Source organism: Manacus vitellinus, unplaced genomic scaffold (genome assembly GCF_001715985.3).
Source record: "Manacus vitellinus isolate BGI_N305 unplaced genomic scaffold, ASM171598v3 scaffold_5_pilon, whole genome shotgun sequence".
NCBI classification, from domain to species: Eukaryota; Metazoa; Chordata; class Aves; order Passeriformes; family Pipridae; genus Manacus; species Manacus vitellinus.
In genome coordinates, this window is record NW_021940682.1 from 29,386,953 (window position 1) to 29,408,649 (window position 21,697).

Below are 21,697 nucleotides of genomic sequence, written 5' to 3' on the forward strand. Positions count from 1 at the left end.
TCCAGCTGGATCCCTACAAATCTCTGGGGTCTGATGGGATTTGTCCCAGAATCCTCAAAGAGTTTTCTGATGTCATCGCAAAACCTCTCTCAATGATTTTTGAGCAGTATTGGGAATCTGGAGAGGTCCCAGTTGACAGGAAGCTGGAGAACATTGTCCCAATTTTCAAGTAGAGCAAGGAGCAGGACCTTGGAAACTACAGGCCTGTCAGACTCTCTTCAGTGCCTGGTAAAGTTATGGACAAGATTATTCTGGGAGTTATTGAAAAACGCTGCACTCCTGCCCTCAACAAGTTGTCCTTCAAATCCTCAGGTGCTGAGTTTCTGGCATGTCAAATTCCTCTAAGTGTTTCAAGACATGACAAGAAAAAGGTCAACAAATAGAACAACTTGAAAAACAATATTCCTAATTTTCTTTAATGCTTATTGATTCAGAGAGTGAAATTTCAAAAATAGCCCTTATAGGAACCTTTAGGAGCAGAAGAATGCATTAACTATACATGTCCACACTAAAAACATCTAAAGTAAAAGTTCTTTTATACAGTTGTTTTAGAGACATCAGACACAATCGAGTACTTCATCAGATTTGCCAAGGTAAAAACCTGTTTGTATGACAAACAAGATCTGCTCTGATAAATGCAGGACAGTCCACTCCTCTGGCGTCCAATACTAAAAGAACAAAACTTCAACATCTCTCTGCTAAAGTTAAGCTTTTGGATTTCTCCATGAGAACAACCAAATATTTGGTCCCATATAGGTGAAAACACAGAGTACATGTAAGCTAAAGAGATAATGTAGTTTTGTTAGAATGAAGTATCAGTTACCAACAAATGAATTTGAAAAAGACACTGAGAAACTATTTAGTCCCCCTTGGAAAGGAGTTCCAAAGGAAATCTTGTCCAGATAAAAAGACAGCACAGAGAAATTCACAGTCAAAGCTTGGATTCATTTCTCTGATGTGACAGCCGCTCATAGGGAGGTGAACACTAAACAGATTGCCTTCATTCAAACACTGGTCCTTGCAGAAACACAGAATATGTTCAGATTCTGCTGAGCAGCAGAAGCACACTGGTTAGTAGGTTTTATTTAGATGGAAGAACTTGCAGTTTGACAACTGGAAAAAGACAAGGCGACAATCTCCTGCCAGATGGTGCATTGAAATAACATTTTATGTTTCTTTAAGCATGTTCTTAGACTAAGTTGAGATTTATCACTGCATTTCAGTTTCAGTACACATAAATGGTGAGGTTTGCTGCAAAATCAGACTGAGAACTTAATCTCCTTGTCTAAGCAGATCTTGCAGAAGGAATTTTGTGCTCAGTGAGAATGCCCCTGAACAAAGAAAGAACTGGGCAATTCTACTCTCGGTGATTCATCTAAGCTTCCACCAGAAGACACCAGGTATGCAAGTCCTATTTAAGCAAGCTACTTACATTCAAAGCAAGCAGATTTGATAAGAGGTTGCCTTAAGAAGAAAATACTTCCACTGATCTCTGCATTAAGATCACTAAGTCTTTGCCAGGCATTTAAAAACTACCCCAGCTTGCATTCAGTGCTTGTGGAATCAAAGTGCATGCAGTCACTGTTGCTGGAAGCAGGAAAAGTAGAAGAGAAATCCTTGTCTGGAGAAAGTTCAACATGGGGAAGGAGAAATGCAGGTAATAGGTAACTGCAGAGATATAAGGCCATTTTTCGCTTTCTTACAAATCTGAGTTGAAGAGATACTAATAGATCAGTGTCATGATGAAAACAGAATTGTGCTGTTGACACTTAACCCTGATCCTACAGAAATATGAAAAGGTTCAGTAGTTTTCCTTATCCATGTGTTTCACTGTTATCTATGCTGAATCTCATGTCTCACAATAGATGGGATGAAGAAACACTAAAAATAAGAGAAGTCTAATTCCAAGCCTGCACTCTCAACAGACAAGCTGCTAAGCTACTTAATTGGGAAGGTCTTACATAGTCAATACCCACTAAGCAAGACACTGAGATCTTGTATCATGAGAGCAGACGACTTATATTCTATCTTTGTAGTACCAAGCTTAATAGCCAACATTTTAAATGAAATTATCCACTGCATATAATGGGGAAATAGTGAAGACCTCGGGAAAGCTATGATAGGCTTAAAAAAAAAACAACAAACAAAACCACAACAGAATAATTTCATTTTAAGGAAAAAAAATGAACTAGTATCTTGCAAAGAAACAGTGAGAGAGAGCACAATATAGTGAATTACATAAACCAAAATAAACAAGATCCCCTAAAGACAGAGGAACTTAAGTTTGTAAGAACTGCATCAGGTGAAAGGAATTTTAGATACAGCTAAACACGTCGAGAGTCACATGCACTCTAGTAAACAGCAGGAAGAAAACGCAGTGCTGTCTGTCACAGTGACAGAGATGCATCAAGAAGGGACAAGAGCTCTGACATACTGTCATGGAAAAAGGACAAATTAGACACATTAGATTTAAAGACATTCAGTTCAAGACTTTTAAGAATGCAAATAATTTTTGTTTAACTTAAAGTGTAATACATACTTCACCAGATCTATCCTGTTGTTGATTGCAGCCCAGTGGAGAAGTGTTACGTTTTCTTTGTCTGGTTGTCGTACATCATATCCAGCTTCCACCAACTCTCTACATCGTTCATATATTCCATACCTTCAAGAATAAAATAACATTTGTCAAAGCTCTCACCTTAGATAAAAATGTATTCGTCAAACATCACACTTGTGATCACAACACAAAATTTTCAACAGAAGAGAAAGGAAGAAGAAAATTTACTTTCTGTTTCTATTTGATTACAAATCTCTTGCAACAAGAAGCTTCCACTGAAGTTACATTAACCAATTCAAGATTTTACAGAAAACTTGTGTCCCTAGCAAATTGCACTGCAGAGCAAGGCAAAATATCTATCAATACTATACCAAATTTAGATAACTCTTCAGTTCCTGGGAACATCACTACATGTGTTTCTCTCACCCTGTTTTAATTCCTTTCCAGTTCTTGAAGACCAAAAAAAAAGCTTAATCAGCTGATTTGACAGTATCTTCCTAAAATTCAGCAAGTAAGATCATCAAGTCAATTACAAACACGAACAGTTCAAATATTTTCCACTTTTCTTCTCAGACAACAAATAGCGATCTTCCCGATACAAGTTAGTACTATTTTCTCCTTGAGACCACTTCAAAATTCATATTATTATGAAATTTATTCTTTCATTAAAGAGGACTATTAAATGTCATCTACCGTCATTTGAAAAAAAATTCTGCATACATTTTTAAAGTTGAAACAAATCAGGAAGCATAAACATCACTTATGCATCTCATGTAGGAGTAACTTCAACATTAAATAATGTTTGTCTTGATGTTTATGCTGTTTTGCCACCTTTTTTTAGTGTCAATTAAAACAATGCAGAAGAGCAAGTAAACACTACATTTCAATATCTGCACAACCCATAAGGGTTTCTCAAGTCTCAAGGAGAAGACTGACATGGGGGCATGCCTTGAAATCAAGGTCAGTGCCTTGTGACATCTGACTTCTGCTAAAGGAGAACTTTAACAGCCTCTCAAAGTTGAAATTTAACAAAGTTTTTCATGTGCTGTTTCTACATTCTACTTTCTGCAGAAGAAACAGCCTCAGACAAGGCCCTTCTGCGCCACTTGATCAGTTTGCATAACTGATGCAGAAACCTTTTTCCTGGGGTAGTTGCCATTCTTACTCTTTCTTTCATGCATTTGAATGCAACCTCAATCTGGACAGTGTTCCCATAATGAATCCTCAAATGACTCAATCCAACAAAACTCAAGAGTGCTTTCAAGTGTATCACAGGTTTGAAGCATAAAAACTAGTTGGACACTACTAAAAAAGGAATACTAGACATAACTAGCCTACTTAGATCGCATTGTTTTCAATTTCTTAAGTAAGTTCCACTAGAAATCACGAAAAATGCTGGGAATTGCTGTCATAGCTATTATCTTTTTCAAACATTACAGGAAACCAGAACTAAAACTATTGTGTGCAGTACACACCAAGTGGCACCACACCTGTAAAATCTGGTCCCTCAGACTGAGTAAAAAAGCAGCAGTAGGGAATAATTCTGACAGCAAAACTTTGGTTTTAATCAGTTGGGGGTAGTGGAAAGAAGATGTTTGGTTTATGACGACTGAAAAATATGCAACCAGCTAGACAAGACACACACACTCAAACAAACATAACTGCCAAGAAAACTGAGCCAACCTTCAGGCACACTATCTCTCAAGTCCCAACCTACATGAGCGACGTAGCCTGATGAGTGCTTGTACAAGTGGCTTAACACTTATGTATCATTCCTGATTTCCCATCCCAGTTGGAAGGGCCACTGAAACAGGTTAAGACTACAAAAGGCAGGTCAGTCAAGAACAAGGAGTAAAAAGACACAGTAGAAGAGATGGGGAAGTACATACTTCCAAAAGCAGGACAGCAAATTTTGATCTTATTACAGTACAATATCACACTAGCATATTACAGCATCTGAAGGTAGCCTGGAAAGGGATTCATACAGAATGGTAAAACAACCATTTGTTGACAAGCTGTCCTACTCCAGTCAGCTGTTAGGACACTCCTTCCTACTGCAGACAAGCCTGCTGCCTTCATTTAAACTACCAATTGAAGCCATAATGTAGGAAACTATTGACTTAAAGTCCTGCTATTAGATTTAACAGTCACCAGCTAAAAAAAAATTCTACTGCCTGAGGCTGAGTTTACCTGACTCTTATCCTGCTTTAGTATGTAAAAATACACAACAAGTAGGAATTATATTAATACAATATTCTAACTTATTGTAAAGATACAAAGAACAGGGATACAACAATGCTAACTTCCTATGAAGTTTAAGAGGCAATCATGTAAAGCTTTCATGCAACAGATTAGGATTTTCATTATATGTACTTGTTTCAGCTGGGATCAAGTTAATCTTTTTCACAGTGGCTCCTAGGTAGCTGTGTTTAACATTTGTGAGTAAAAGTGTTGATTAATATACCAATATTTTAGCTATTGCTGAATGGTGCTTGACACACGGCCAAGGCGTTTGCTGTTCCTCATTCTGCCCTGAGGGCACAGAGGTTGGAGGTGCACAAGAAGTTGGGAGGGGACACAGCCGGGACAGCTGACCCCAACTGACCAAAGAGATATGCAATATTACACAACAGTGTGCTCAGCAGTAAAAGCTGAGGGAAGGAGACATTCAGAGTCAAGGTGCTTGTCCTCCCAAGTAACCACGGCACGTGATGGACATGGTCGAACACCCGCCTACCCATGGGAAGTGGTGACTGAATTCCTTGTTTTGCTTTACTTGCATGTGCAGCTTTTGCTTTGTTTATCTCCACTCCTAAGTTCTCACTTTTACCCTTTTGATTGACTCCTTCTTCAGGCTTAGCATCATAGACTTCCCATTCTACCCAATGGAAGGCAAATTGCAAGTCACAAGTACTTAGTACTACTTGGCCACAGAACAAAACATGAAGTTCTGCAATACATCAGAAGAGCCTTTCCAGGGAAACAAAAGTCTTTCCAAAAGTGATACTGAGAGTGATGTATATAGCAATTGTTCAATTTAAGTCACCATCAGTTTGTCTGTTCCTAGCAATTCATTTTGGTATCTTGAACTCAATCATAACTGATTACAAAAAATGTAAAACACAAGGTGTAATTTAATGAATCTTCAATTTATTAAATTGTCACAAGAGGACTCAAGGAATTTGACACACAGAACTGGCCTGGCAAAAAAAAAGCCAGGAATTTACAACAATTTGCTCCTCTTCCTGGAAACAGCAGGTTCTCAACAATTAAATAAAACCCTGAACCTGCAGCAGTTATGGTTTCTTGAGCTCTGTCCTAGAAACGCAGCATCCTTCTCTCACATACAACTACAGTCTTCTTCCATCAATTTGCTGAAGCTGATTTCACCTTGCCTTTTTCCAAAGCTTCATGATGCACTGTTAGGTTACAAAATGACAAAGTCACCCATTTCAGACACTAAGCATAATTGTGCTTGTAATGTTGTTATAAAGGGCTCTATGCCCTTCAAAAGGCATGGAGGGAAAGATTCAAATCCTCACAAGACATGATGTATTAATCTAACAAATATTTCAGCATCTGAAATGCTGAATATTTCAGCATTCTAGAGGGTGACGCTGTAAACATCGATACGGAGCATAATTAAAGCATATTTTTGAGCTTGTCTTGAAAGAAATAGGACTAGTCCATGCACAGCAAAAATACCACTGTGGTAGCTCATTTTGCTATCACAGTCTGAGCTATTTCAGTAACTAACCTGCAACATTTTATTTGTCATCACACGTTAAAGATATTCTGACCTTAATACTTCGAAAAACAGTAGTACCCTATTGCCTTTTGTAATTTTAAATACATAATCCATTTTTTAATCTTTTGTCTACAAACACATAGACACTTCCAGCTTTGCTGCATGATTAACATGAAATTTGGCCAGAATAATAGGAAGGAATATCTCTACAGTGAGCACATCACCATGCCAACAAAGAGTAGGTAAGCCAGGAGCTCACTTCCTCATCTTATCATTGTAACTCACATCAAAGCTGTTTTAACTGGAAGTGCAATTAACAGAAAAATGATCTTTTTTAGCTTTTGAAATCTCATTCCCATGAATGATGGTTGTTAAATACTAAAAAAGCCTTTAACACATTCGCAAGGTTTTTTGTGTTAAACAGTAAGACATTTCTGTTTTCAACAGAAAAGGTATAACTCAAGAGCTACTTAAAGAACCATTAACAGCAACGTTGAAAGATGAGAAATTTGGCTTTTAAATATGTTCCAAAGCCTTAAATTGTCTGGACAGTTGTGGCTATATTACTAACGTGGTTAAAAAAGTTCCACCCTTCCACATGAACTTTAGGTACATTTCACTGTCAGCAATATAATCAAACCCCATGGGCACAAATGATCAGGAATAATGGATGTGTACCTATGTCATAGTCTGCCCACTCTCCCCTGTAAGCAGCTGAAAGAAGTCAGAAGTAATCATTCCTTTGGCTAACTCTTACCAACTTGGATTATTCCAAATATATCTTTTTTTTAATCAGTTACCCTATGACTGATGAGCAATAGTGATGAAAAAAGCTATTCTCAAATACATCCAATAATTTCTTTCCTTGGCAAGATTCAGCATATTTCGTATTTTATGCTGCACTATTTCACAAAGCACACAACTTCATTTTGAATGAAATTATCTCAGTGAATAAAACTAATAGAAAAGTTAATCTTGCAATAATGAAATCGTAACACTTGAGAACAAGGAATCAATCTTCCAGATGTCACAAAAGCACTTGTTAATATCACTAATGTTTAATATCCATGTTCATAATGGTATCATAATTCATTATTTAACATACTTTCAGAATTTGCTCAAGCTCACTACAAGCCAAAGGCTTCACTCTCAACTGAACTGAAGAATACAATGCAATGATTAGTACGTCTCAGATTTTGTTCTCCTACTGATAACCTATCATATACTTCTGTACCCGGGAACATTAGCTACTGCTCCTCAGTTTCATGGCTTTAAAGATTTAAAACAAAACAGAAGCAGCAACTTTAGGTTGTTAACACAGTATCCTTTCCAAGACATCATATTAAAAGTTAATGACTCCCGCCTAGGATGACAGAGGGCTACTGCTGCCAAACGAGATAGAAATAAACACATCCAACATATCACCATTAAATTTCACTTCTAAATCACTTATGATTTTTTTTTTCCTCTTTTGTGACAAGACTCCTTTCCCTTGGAGCTCCAGCAAGAACACTGATTATCACAGAGGAATAAAACCAAAGGTAAGCATGGATGATTTTTTTCATTGCTCCTTTGAAAACAGTTTTTCAAATGTAGATGAGTGGCCTGCTTCTGCTTTCAGAAACACAGTGAAACTTTCTATGAATGAAACAATTTTGCTGTAACCAAATACAAGATGCCAAAAAAATTACACACATATCCTAACATCTGCAAGATGAAGAGCTGAGAACACTACTACTTTTAAAGCTACCTAGATGCTCTTGGACATGTTTATAACAAAGCCAGTGAAAAGTGGTCCTCATATTCATAGGTACTAAAACCAAACACTATGATTTTTACTCCAGCAAATGTTTCTGCAAAATAAAAACAGAGAGAGACTATTTTTTATATAAAGCATGCCTAGGGCCCCAGAGAGAGAACTTCTCCCACTCGGAGAACCCATGAGGAGTATCATGGGGAAAAAATACTGATAAGCTGTTTTCAATGAGAAAATTAGCTGAACCACTGTTTTCTATACAGTCTTAATGTGATTGTAAGAGGCTATTAGATTTGTAGCTCTTAGTGTATAAGCATGTTAATTTAATGTGTCCAATCTACAGATTAAGAAGATAAGAGCACCGAAACAGTTCAATCAGATAGGAAACAACATATAAATACTTATGGGAAAACATGTGGAGTTTGCAAGCCCTTATTTTTCCTTGCTGGAAAACATAAAATCAAATGCATTATTTTACAAACATTGTTTTATTTCTCTGTAATCTAGTGTCAATAAAAATATCTCAAAATATAATTCTACAGCCAAATAGCATATATAAAACATAAATGAGTTTTAAACGTTCTCATCCCATTTTTTTTTCATCATCATCTTGCATAACTAGTTACTTTCATGGGAGAAACTGGACTTGGGGAAAAAAACCCACCCAAACCAAGAGACTTAAAATGATTCTTATTGTATTTTGCTATATTTTGATTGAACTTACTGAACTGCTTGGGGGAACTATTCTGGGAGACTGATGAGTGGTCCTTTTTTTACAAAAACTTTTTATGGCATTATTACATTAACACTGAACTAAAAAGTAAAGAAAGTCAGCAGATATTTTAATCTGAGTATTGATTTTTGAGGACAAAAGGTAGAGGATAAGATCAGTTATTTTCATACATACATATGGTATGTTATATTTCTATATTATATTTCTATAACTGTTTTAGTAGAAAAAGTATATATTTTTAAATAACACTGATATAATATATTAGTAGCATTATTTATTTTACTGCAAGCCTTATGATATTTGGTGGGTTTACTTTCTGCCTTAAATTTCAGAGATATTTCCCTTTATAACAGACATTTTATATTAAGTCCCCTTCATATTCTAGCAAATACTTAAAATAAAGGTGAATTCTCCCCTCTAGTCAGGGAAATGCTGCCTGGATACCACAACTTCAAGCTGACAGTCCCCCTTCCCTGTAATATTAACCATTAGGGCTATGATAAGAAACTGTAATGCTCTTTGGTGAGATGTCATCCTCTGCGTAAATCACATCTTATCATGACTGGGAAGGAACAAAAAAGTAACTCAGATCCATTGATTCTTGTTTGAGGAGACCAGAAAAGAACTGTAACAACTCAGCTGAAAGTACAGTCTAAATTTGAGAGTTAATGGGGAGGAAGGTGTTTTAGGTTTTCAAATATGCAGTGAGTATATAAGAATACAAGCAAGTAACATGTAAAATCACTTCTGCTGCCACACTTCCATGTTTTTATAAGAAGCAGCTAGTTTGATACAGTGCCAATATTTTAACTTCTAAAAATCCCCTAATGTGAGTATTATGGGTTGTAGTATTACTATTAAAGTATTTAGAGCAACAATTGCAGAGTCAGTCAACATCTGCTTCAGGAAGCTAAACTCTTTACAACTCAAAACAAAAAGTGAAGGAAAGTACATACTTCCTAAACCTAAACTGGGCCTATGTCACATGCAGAGCTGCTTCTTTCAATTGGGGACGAGGTGTCTTTTAGGAAAAAAAGGAAAGAAAAATTTTCTTTTAAGAAGAAAAAGGCAAATAGCTCTGCCAGATACATAATAGTTTAAGCATTCAAATTAACAATACATTAAAAATAAAAATCTTAAAAATAAAAATCTTAAAAATCTCCATACCAGCTCATTGCAAAAAAGCAACAGTGGTTTCTGAATGGCAAACAATAACAAACTAAAAAGTAGCATCATGACAAGACTCCAGAAAGTCTTGTGAATTAGTATGTTACTACTGTGTAACAAATTTGTGTAATTCATGTACATTAAGAACACAATTACTAAATTTACACACAGTTTACTCCTACAATCCTTTTTCAGCAATAAACTCGGTGTCATTGGAGCACTGAAAGTGCAGAATCAGAGATAACGAAGCAAGTTACAGAGACATTCTTCCTACCCTATAAATCAATTAAACCGTTATATTTGCATATAAATGTTACCTACTTACCTCTTAATCATCACCTACAGAAAATAAACATCAGTACCAACAGGAAGAAAACATCCCGCTCTCTTCCAACAATCTGTCCTACAACCATCTATATTTACAACTTACCATAATTCCTCCCATACATTTTCATACAACACTCATAAATTTGTCGTAACAGTAATCACTTCTGAAATTTTCCACTCTTGTATTGACAAGTACAGTTTACCTTCCACTTTACACAAATAATACAATCCATTTTACTGTTTCTAACTAATACAGACACAAACAAATCTAATGCTCAAAAATAAACTTACTGTGTGGCTTTAACAATGTCCCAAGTGCTGTAATCATCGATGTGGCTTTTCCGTCCAAGAGATTCACTATATCCGTGGTTGTAATGGCTTTGAGGTTTTAATTCCTAAAAAAGACAAACTTGCTTTTAGAACACCCAAACCAGCAAGTCTCTCAGAAAAAAAAAAAATTATAAGCAAAACTAAAGCTACCTAAACATGAGGATAGTACATTTCTACATTTTGGAAAGCAGGCTGCCACATTCCCCAGTGTAGAATTGAAATACTTTACAGAGAACACAACTTGTAATTGCAGAGTTCTGTCAAATCCTGGACTAAGGTAACTTTATAGAATGTTAACAAAATGTAACAGCAATTTTCTTTGGTTGGTTTTGGGTATGGTTTTTTTGTTTTGCTTTACTTTGCTTTTATAAATAAAACATAGCATAGCTAAAAAACACTATTTGCCATAAACTGACAAAGTCTCACTCTGTTTCTACAAATAAATGTTGTATTTCAAATAGCATAGTCAAATACCTTCTATAAAAAAGTAACTGGGAATGATTAATAACACTGACTAAAATCTACTGATGCTTTATTGATTCTTCAGTCCCAGCCGAAGCTTCAGAGGTTATCTGTATATGTTTAACCTACAGGCCTCAGAAATAAATGGCATGACCATGACACGTTCTTCACCAGATACAACTCCTCGCCTTAATTCCATTGATGAAGGGCAACACTTCTAGGTTCAATGTTTCCCTTGTGGAATCTGTATTCAAACACTGTATTGATAGATCACTAGGGCAGCAACACACCACTTTTCTCTACAAAATTCCTGCATGTGAAAGCTCTTCAAGCTGAAACTGAATGATGAATTTTATGCAGCTTCTGGACCATTTTCAATTTGTTACACATACTGTAGCTGATTGCCTCTTTGTATTAGCCATGCAACTCAGCATAGCTACACAAAATGTGAAAACGTGCATGAATAAACAAGAAAAGTAGTAAGCTTTCTGGGAATTCTAAAAATTAGTTTCAACTGGTTTCATTAAAATGTATTATTTACTTTCAGTCAGTTTTCCCCAACATATCCTTCCAGTAACAAATTTTTTTTTCTTTACTCTAAACGTGGAAACACTTTTAAACACCTTTTGAAAGGTGTTTAATTAAATGATTCCAACTTCTTCTCAGTTACTGAAATGAGTGATCAACTTGTTCGTTATTGTACTAGACAGACTTTTAATTTTTTTTTAATAAAGATAAATGAGTTTAGACAATGATCACGTAGTGCACCTAACCTTAACAAGGATTCACAGTCACAAATCCCCACCACTACCTCTCCCAAGAGGTGTATGCTGAACTGATACCTTAAGTGACTAAAATATATTAGGGCTAGGGAGACTTCCTATTGCCAAGATGAGCAGGCCTCCCTATCTCTCACGTTCTCTCAGCTGTGCAGTAATTTCTGCAAAAGGAATTGTTGGTCACAATGAGCTGTAACTTCTTAATGAGCCCAGTTGTGGCTAATCAGCCAAAGTGTTTTCTTGCTTCCCGGGAAAACGTTAACCAGCTCTCTGACTCTCAATCCAGACATTACTCATCTTGGCTGTATAAATACAATGCCTCCTGGTAACTGGATACTGGCAATCAAATCTGTCATTACAAATTTTTATCATTAAAGTTATTTTAAAATAAATATCTCTACCCTAAAATTATTACATACATTATCTATGTCTTTTAGACATAGAAGAAGACTTAAGTCCAAAAACCACATTTTAAATATTTCCAGATTTCAACACCCTGAAGTACTTCTTAGGCAGAAGTCTAAAAGCTTTGGATACCACTTATAATCTCAGAGTAAACTATCAAGAAGTTAGTCTAATTGCAAATCTGAAAACTCTCAGTAATTACTTAAAAACTGAGTAACTTCAGTAGATCACATTTGTAGTGGTTACATACAATATACCTATTTCAGACAGGAGGAAAAAAAAAAATCTAAGTATGAGACATTCTACTGCATTAAGTATATTTTGTGGTACTGAATTTATATAGTAATTTATATAGTTAGAAAAATTATGAAATTTTATACACTAAAAAAATCTTTCAAGAAATTCAACCATTTAGGACTTTAAAACTAGAACACAGTAACACTGACAACTAATGCAACAAAAGTCTTCATTTTGAAAAGAGATTTATTCTCATGCATGACTTTTCTTCAGAAAAGCAAATTTTTCCATTTCACACAGTACCTAAGTGATTGCCAGATTATATCTTTCCTTGACCACATCATTATTCTGTGTCACTTAATTTTTCTTTCCAAGCCTGAAAAACTAACTAGATGAACCAATTAAGCATTGCCAGCCCAGCAGAAAGGTTGCTCTGTTGCCATCTCTACAGGAGAGACAACCTAAAAATGTAACAGGGCATCTGCCGCCGTCCAATTGTCTCCTACAATTCAGAAACACAGCTTCACTTTGTTTTGAAGAACAACAGCTTATCCAAATCTTTTTTTCCCCAGCTACTAGATAGGCCAGAGCGTTATTCTGAGTACAGGATGCTGGAAAAGATACCAGACATCATTACAATTAAAAAAAAAAAAAGAAAGTATAAGAGAAAGCTAAATTCATTATTTTGTCCCACATCATTTCCTCTTTTCAAAAGCAGGATTTAGATATCTCTGTTAACCCATTATTACACCACACAACTGCAGTAGGATTTTATATATCCAATTGTAATCCTCAGACCATGAAAAGCTAAAGGATAAGTAGGCAGAGACCAGAACAAAAAAAATTCACTGTTCTGGAGCATCTTGATGAGGAGACAGTAGTTTGATGTATTTCTTAGCCTTCCACAGCTACTGGGAGGGGGAAAAGTCTCTCTTCTTATCTAATAATTATTAAAAGCAAACTGAGAAACTTGGGCTATTTTTCAGCCAGGTATTACTGTACCAGAGAACACTATTTTTCTTAAACTGCATTTTCCTGACCACTTCAAGCATGCAAATCAGGTTTCTGTTCCCTTGAGCCTGCACTAGCCAGTCAAGAGAACATTTCCTGGTAGTGTAAATTTATGTCAGCCTAGAGTGATCACGAAATCACAGCCTTATGATACTAATGTTTTCATAAAAAGATTTATGGGAATACAACAAAACCTCACATTTTAACTATTAACCATGTAAATTCAAAAAAGTGAGAGAGTATATTCCTTACCTCCTCCTACACCATATCTTCTACTTTTCTAATGACTTAAAGTTAATGACAGTACCCCTAACTTGAAAAAATATATCATTTTTAATTTCCTTTTGTACTGATAGTGTCTCTGAAATACTGTTTTTAACAAAATTTGAATGTTTCAGTATACATTAATGCAAAATAGCTGAAGTGATAAAAAAGTTAGATTTGAGGCAATGGCAGGTGATGCATGACATGACTAAGCAAAAAGCAGTTCTCCTTCTTTCCCTCAGACATACATGAGCAGCTACAATCCATTTGTTTAATATAAAGACTCACAACAAATATGAAGTGAACCCGATGTTTCATGATTTACTAAGAGAGTTGAGTTCATATTTTACATTTAAGAATAGTTGAAACAATTCCTAAAATTCTGAAATGTGTATGAGCTTCACATTCTCCAACATCATACCACAAAATTCTTCTATGCTGTAATGTGAACTGTGGAAAAAAGAATGACTTCAGATGTGCCTGAAAAGAAGATGCAAACTCCGCTCATTTTGGAAGTAAATCTTTTAGGACAAATCACAGGAAAGCCTATAAAATCTGAATTCTCATCCAGTACAGTCAGGTCTCTGCAGCCTGGACACAGACTCCCAATCTTAGACTAAAAATTTATCACTCAGTATTATCGAAGCAACTTGGCAGTTGCATGTTGGCTCATAGCAGAATGCTGGCTCCTGTAAGTGCCATTACACTGTGTTTAACTCTTACCTGGCATTATAAGTGCCTGGTTGATGACTGTGATCTGCAGAGTAGCTTCTGAGTTATTAAGTCAAAAAGCTGCCAGGAATCAAGAGAAAAGAGAACCTGGATTTTGTGAATCACAGTAATACTTGACTCACCCCGTGACAGGTGATTTGATCAAGGCAGTGCAAATAATGCTGTTACACACTACACTTGGCTGACAAGGGAAAAATGAAAGAAGCAAGGCAGCAGTTAGGAACTGCAAATCCTGGGCAGGGCTAGGACACAGTACTATAAATGCAGAAAAGTAATTTCTTCTAGTTATTCTAGACAGAATTATTTAGAAAGAAATAATCAAATACTGACATTAACAGAATGTAATCTGGGTTTTCACCATTTTAACTGGGCAAGTTACCAGGAACAGGAAATCAACTGATAGCCTCAAGTACGAGACCATTAGAAGACCTACAAGGAGCGAATGCAAGCCAGCTACCTGCTCAGGGTGTTATCACTGTGTCTACCAAACACAGCTAGCAAATTCTCTCCTTGAACCTCGAGCTTTTGATTTCACAGTCCGTATCAGTCTTAGGCAATTCTCAGAACACTTTGGTTATTTATGTCTCTGCTTAGAAAGCCTACTAGTTTGATTAAATATTAACTTTGTAGGAAACCAAAACTACTGCATTCAACACTTAAGCTTCCCAAATGTCATGGCTTGTGATATACTTAGTCAACAGAACTCGATCACCAGAATTAGCCATCTTTGCTTTTACAGTGGCTATATATACCCACTAATGGAAAAAATGGAAATAATCAGACTTCAAATTACTTCAACCAAACTAGTATAATCTTATGACTGACATGTATTTGGTCCTATCAGTAAAGTCACTTCCAAATGAAGTGCAAAGCTCTTAGTTACTCAATGAACAGCACTGAAAGTCAAAAGCACATTCCTAAAACTCATAAGAAGTCCTTTTAAAAGAAAAAAAATCCTACAATTGAAACCCATGTTTTCTAATACTTATACTAGAGACAAATAAATGTTTTCTGAAGCATCTGTTGTTCAAATGAGAAAAGAGTAAATGTAAACTCTTCTTTGTATCTGCCCAGCCAGCGGTCAAGCTTTGCCCTGTGGCTCTGCAGATAGTTGAAAAGAAAGAATCAGAAAAGGGGAGTATCATGATTGTTTCATTTGACTACACTACACTGTTACAAACATTATCAGAAAGGAGAGGAGATTTTCAAATGCCATTATGGAAAGTAATTAATTTGTCTCTGGGACTATAACAGTATATTTAAACCATTAAGTTTGCAAGAAGGACTCAGCAGTAAGACAAGCCAACATTTAAAAAGTGAAAAAGCTAAGCCTAAATATGCAAGGATGTCAACTCAATTACTTAATAAAACTTGTATAGACACCAAAATTCCAAATGCTTGCACATTATAGGCCACGTAAAAGACATGGCTTAGAACAAAACCACATCAAAGCTTAAGAACTAGCAAATATTTAACGTTTCTAACACATTCTTTGGCAAGTTCTCTATTTTTAAACGTTTAGCATAGCAATTTAAAAGACTGCCATTTAAAAAGCTGAGGATGTTAAACACAATCTCTTTTTATATGCATTGCTACCAAATAAAATGGTTTCAACGCAGGCACAACCATCACTGCTGCCATAGCACACGCAGGCACATCCCTAAGCCAGCAGCAGGCTGCCTGAACAGGGCTGAGTGCCCAGGCATCACACAGCCTGTACTGCCCCAGCAGGATCAACTGCAGTGGGGATACACCAGGGGGGAGTTTGCCCAACGTCAGTCATTCTGAATCTGCAGCTAAGCTAGAAAGAAATCACAAGTACGACATTCAGACAGCATCTCTTTCTGGAGTTTAACAGAAAATTAAATCAGACAAAATAGAGATTACTTCCTAGAACCTGCTGGACAGAAGATAAAGCCCAACGCTATCCTATGCTAACCTAGATTACCTGCCCCCCCAGTATTAAAGGAACAGAAATAAACATAAAAAGGTGAAAAATAATGATTTTAGACTTTTTAAGTTCTCACCTAAGAGAATGAACCTCCTCTAAATTCATATGCCCTCACAAAAATTTTAGGAAAATACTTAAAATTCTTGAAAATATTGACTTTCTTTAAACATACGATACGACAGATTGATAATACAGTAACGACATAATATTTTGAGCCTAGAATATAAACCACATTCACAAACGGCTTCAACAGTATTCCCAAGTGTTAAAATATTTTTCCTCTTATGATGAAAATATTTATTCCAGGAAAATTCAATTTTTCAATGATCATCCACTGTTAAAAAACACTAACAGCTAATTAAAGGATGAAAAACTAATTGAAACCCAAGCACATTTGTTCTTCACTATTTTGGTCTTTAGTGACAATGGCTCTTCCCCAGCTGAAAGTCAGGAAAACTCAGCAGAAGGTAGCAGAGCAGAGCCTGATTTCACTGATTTACAATAAGCAGGCTGCAAACACTAAATCTCTACTTATTTCATTCTGTTTCAAGGAGACATGTCCAAGCATGACTTGAGCCAAATTAGCGGTTTACCATTACCAGAAGAGAAAGGTCATTTCTCTGCCCACTCTCCCCCACTGCTCTTGGCTCCTGCTCCTGCTGCCTGACTCAAGCCAGGTTTGGTGCTCAGAGCTGTCATCACACTGCGCCCACTCAATTCATTACGGTGAGGGGGCAGGGGGGATCAACAAGAAACAGAAAAAACTCAACCTTTTACTAGGACAGCAAGTTGAATCTGTTTCGCCTGTGAAAACACAGGTTCCAGAGCCACTGACAGAGGGAAAGCAAGTAAACAGAAGGTAGCAGGAACTTTTTGGCAGCTGTTAATTGTTAATTTGACTAAGTAATCATGGAACAACACATTCCAGCTTTTAAATATTCAAGGAAGTCAGGCTGACAGGCTGAAGAAAATTATTCTACTTAGAAACTGCTTGAGTTGGTTGGCTTAGAAGGTTGCAAGAAAGACAGATTTTGCTTATTTATAAGAATCAAATTTGGTTCTCCAATTACTACAAAGGGTCACTTCTAGATGAGCTTCCCACTTCGGTGACTATCCCTTGACAGTGCTGTATTCACTCTTACGCATCTGTGACTAGTTTGTCATCACTCATTAGCCACAAAATGTGCAGACTGTTTGCACAGATGCACAAGTAATGCAGTGTAGAAAAAAAAAGAACCTCAAAAGAGTGAGAATAATGTTTTAAAGAAAAAAAAAAAGGTGTTTTGGAAAAAAGAAACAACACAAAGAAAAGGAAACCTCCTCTGCCAAACAGGACCAATAAGATGCAGAAAGAGAAGATACAGCAAAATATGAAATATAACTCCAAAGGAAAAAAGACAAAGTGCAGGGGAGAAAGGGGGGAAAAATAAGTGTTAATTTTTGAAGGTGTGCTAATACCAGCATTCCCAATCAATCCTCCTCATAACCAAATGCACAAATAAAGTTATGCTCATTTCCCCATAATACTCAAAGCTTTTAATCTTTTCTAATAAAAAAGCCTAAATTAAATAAGATTAAGGAAAATTCTGAGAATAGTATTCTCAGAAAAAAATTAAGAAGTTTAATGCATTAAAGAACAAGATGACTAAGACTGAATTATTCTGAGAGAGCAATTTTATAATTCACAATTATATATAGCAGGAGGATATGAATAGGTCAATATGCCTGCTTGGACATAAGGAAGGGAGGAAAAAACTGCTGCTTACAGCTGCCACACATGGCTCTGGTAGCATTAACAGATGGCCAGGACTGCTTTTCCTTTAACATTATGCAATATCACTGCAAGGAAGCGACACCATGATCAAAATCAGACACTTAAATTCTGAATGGTGACCAAGATAATTGAGACTTAAAGAGAAAATACTATGAAGTTCTAAAATAAAAACTTAGCAACAAAAGCATTACTTTCTATAAAATATTGCATACTATTGCCTCTGTTTCTTAATAGAAACAAAGTAAATTCTTTTTTAATTGATGACGACACTATTTTAATATCTGGCTGCAGTCAAAAGAATCATAATAAAATTGGAAGTGACTGCAACTATTTCATGGAAGCTAAATAATAAAATAATCCTCATGCATGTGTGTTACATTTAGCAGGGACTACTGGAGGTTAGTATTAAAGAATTCCTTCCCTCATATTTGGGTGTTCAATTTCCCTGTTTGTCATTTACTACAATAGAATGCTTTTTAGTTTGCTCTCCCCATCCTCCTCCTACTTTTAAAAAGGTGCATGAATCTATACAGATAAATTTATATATAGTTATTTACACATTATAAACACCCACGTTCATTTATATACACATAAAGACTAGTCATTCATGAACTAGCATTAATAGAAAAATGCTCAAACCAATTAATCACAACAAAAAGAGAGATACTGTTGGTATTTTAACATTTTTAATGAAAGATCCTCTTCTGAAGTTTATGATCACTTTCCTCCCCCTACCCCTTCACCTAATCTGCAACACAGAAAGTCACAGAAACAGAGGTGAAAATGATCATGTCTTCATTTTGGAGAGAATCCCATTTAATTCTTTACAGGCAAAAGAAGAATAGCTTTTCCTTCTCTAGAAACTGTTTTCTCCCTACATTTACTGCTGTAACAGCTAATCTGACTAGCTGTTGGCTGTCATCAAGTGGGAGCAGTCTGATCCTTCTCATACTCACATGAAGTCCTAGCCAAAGAAAGAGGAATTCTGTATGGCCATGTGGGTTCATCCATTTGAGGAGCCAGAGCGTTCAGCATCTCTGAGTTCCTAAGATTGTCTGAACTGGAATGATTCATACACACCTTCAGTTTAGCTAATACATGCTAGAAGACTTCCATCTAAACCAGATTACATTCTCCATGAGGAAAAAAAGCGTGCAATTCTGCTTTTTCTTTCTAACTGCTCAAATTATGCCTTTTTTTTTTTTTAAGTTCAGTGTCTGATTTGCAAATATATACCATCAGACTTGCCCTACTTTGACCCATACAATTTCTGCTAGGATTCTCCCTGCCCCCATCACAGCATTAAATTACACAAAATGAGTATGACATAACAAAATAAACTTCCATTCAATGGTAATTTTGTCACTGCTTTCAATTACGTTTGCCATTTTGCTGCAAAGTCTGTTTGGTTTACCTCCCAAACTTTTGGTCTACCTGCATGGTTTCTTGACATGCTAAAAGATGCATTTATGAACACCCCTGGCAAAGCTAATTATAGAATACATAAACAATGGGAAAAAACCTGCACCTAACACTCAGATTTTTTTTTCAAAGCAAGCTACAGTAGAAATTGACAATGCCTTCTTTAAAAAGCAGCAAAAGAGACTAATAAAAGCCCCATTTCAAACACCATAAAGTGGTTCCTTTTGCTGACACACTGTTCCACCCACAAGCAAGTCAGCCATCACACAGAGAGCATAATCCTACTCTCCAACATAGATTTAATTTTTTACATAATGAGTTAGAGATGCTCAACCAAGAGCCCTTAATCCAACCTCTGTGCAGAGGTCAGAGCTCATGTGATTTAAAGCACAGCTGGTAATGAGTAAGTTTTGTTTCTTCAAAACAACTATCCACAAACAACCACTTTCTAGTCATTTCCTTACAGATGCTCCTAAATTGAACAGTGTTGTACTTCAGGAAGCCACAGCTTCACAAATAGACTTTTTGGAAAGCCTTGTATTTGCACACATAGCATCACCAGCAAGTGTTATTTAAAACGGCTGCGTTTACTACCATTTGTAAAGGTTAAAAAAATTAAAAGTTTAAAATACTATGGTTTGAAGCTCACTTTAAAGCTTTCATTCAGTCAGCAACTTACATTAACACATACATGTTTTTGGCTTTCTTTTAAAGGAATGTTGCATTGTGTTCTCAGGATTTCAGCAGAAATGAAACTTTTTCCAACTGAAAGTTTGCAGATCACTCAACACACACACGAAAAAAAAAAAATCCCTGAGAGACTTAGCACAAGTAGTCAGTCATGAGATTAATGTAAAACTAATTTCATATTTCACTCTTGAAAAGCGCTAAACTTAAAAAATGCACTCAGCTAGAAAAACCAGTCCTCTTTTTAAAATTCACAAAAAAGGATATTCTGAATATTCTTTTTCAAAAATCAAGACTTTTCATTCAATTTTCAAACCTACTAGCATCACAACAGTAGAAAGATTAAATCAAGAATTTGAGCACTGGCAAGTGCACATGACAGAACGAGCAGTCAGCCTAGCTATGGATGCTCTTTTCTCCTTGGTAGATACAGAGAAAAAGTTACTGCAAGTTGTGCATAATCATTATAAAAAATTTCAATTCACCATTCCCCACCACAACCTTGAAGCAGCAAATGGAGCTTCAAATCAACAGCCAGCAAAGCAAACTCCCATTACCACTTACAATAAACACTGGCTGGTTTACCCACTTCAACTAGGAAGTGCATGAAAGGTGCTTCTAGACATGCTAAGAGTCAATCTTCTGCAGCAAATGAGACGGTGTAGTATAAATTCATGGTCTGACAATTAAGAACACTCCTATTCTATCCAACTCCTTGCCTTCTAAACCAGTCCTGCCAGCTCACCATCTACCTTCTGTTAGTACTGTAGTGGACATGATTCTACCACGAGTAGTTTTAGTGAACTGGCAAAAAGTTATTCACAGGGTTTTTTTACTGGATGCATTTTCTATTGATTTACTTCCCTGAACTGGTTCATCCTGGGACCAGATAAGCATCACTGGCAGATGAGTGCAGCTGGAAGCATTTAAAGGTAGGTTTCACAATCAGCTTAAGACAAGCTAAAACTGACCTGCCATTAGCCAGGTGGTCACACTCATGGGCCCAGCTGTACCTCTTCCATTAACTCTTACTAGTTCTCACAACAGCACAGTAATGGTTCCAGTTAGATCAGGTCACAGACTCAGGACGTAAGTACCTCCCCAATTCACCTACCGGCCACACAATTGCAGGAAGGGGCTAGGGCTGTGCCTGGGTTCCACCAGGGCTTAAACCCAATCATAAAAATCACATCCCTCAGAGCCAGCAAATACAAGTGTTTTCAAAGCACACTGTGATGTCCTCTCTCTCTTGCTACTGTGCTTCCTCCTTCTTAGTCATCTTACCCTGATCTTGAGCAGCTTTCCAACCTCTGACCACAGCATTCCCACTACTCTCATTTTTGGTGCCTCCCCCC

At 36.4% G+C, this 21,697-nt stretch overlaps 1 protein-coding gene across 1 annotated transcript in view; it reads right to left on the reverse strand.

Moving 5' to 3' along the window:
* ZDHHC17 (zinc finger DHHC-type containing 17) overlaps positions 1-21,697 on the reverse strand; it is a 68,837-nt gene that overhangs the window by 40,579 nt on the left and 6,561 nt on the right. The window contains exons 2-3 of the mRNA XM_029963486.1: positions 10,580-10,683; positions 2,540-2,662 (exon numbers count right to left, since the gene is read on the reverse strand). Coding sequence (XP_029819346.1) covers positions 2,540-2,662; positions 10,580-10,683 — 227 coding nt within the window. The remainder of the gene's footprint in view (positions 1-2,539; positions 2,663-10,579; positions 10,684-21,697) is intronic.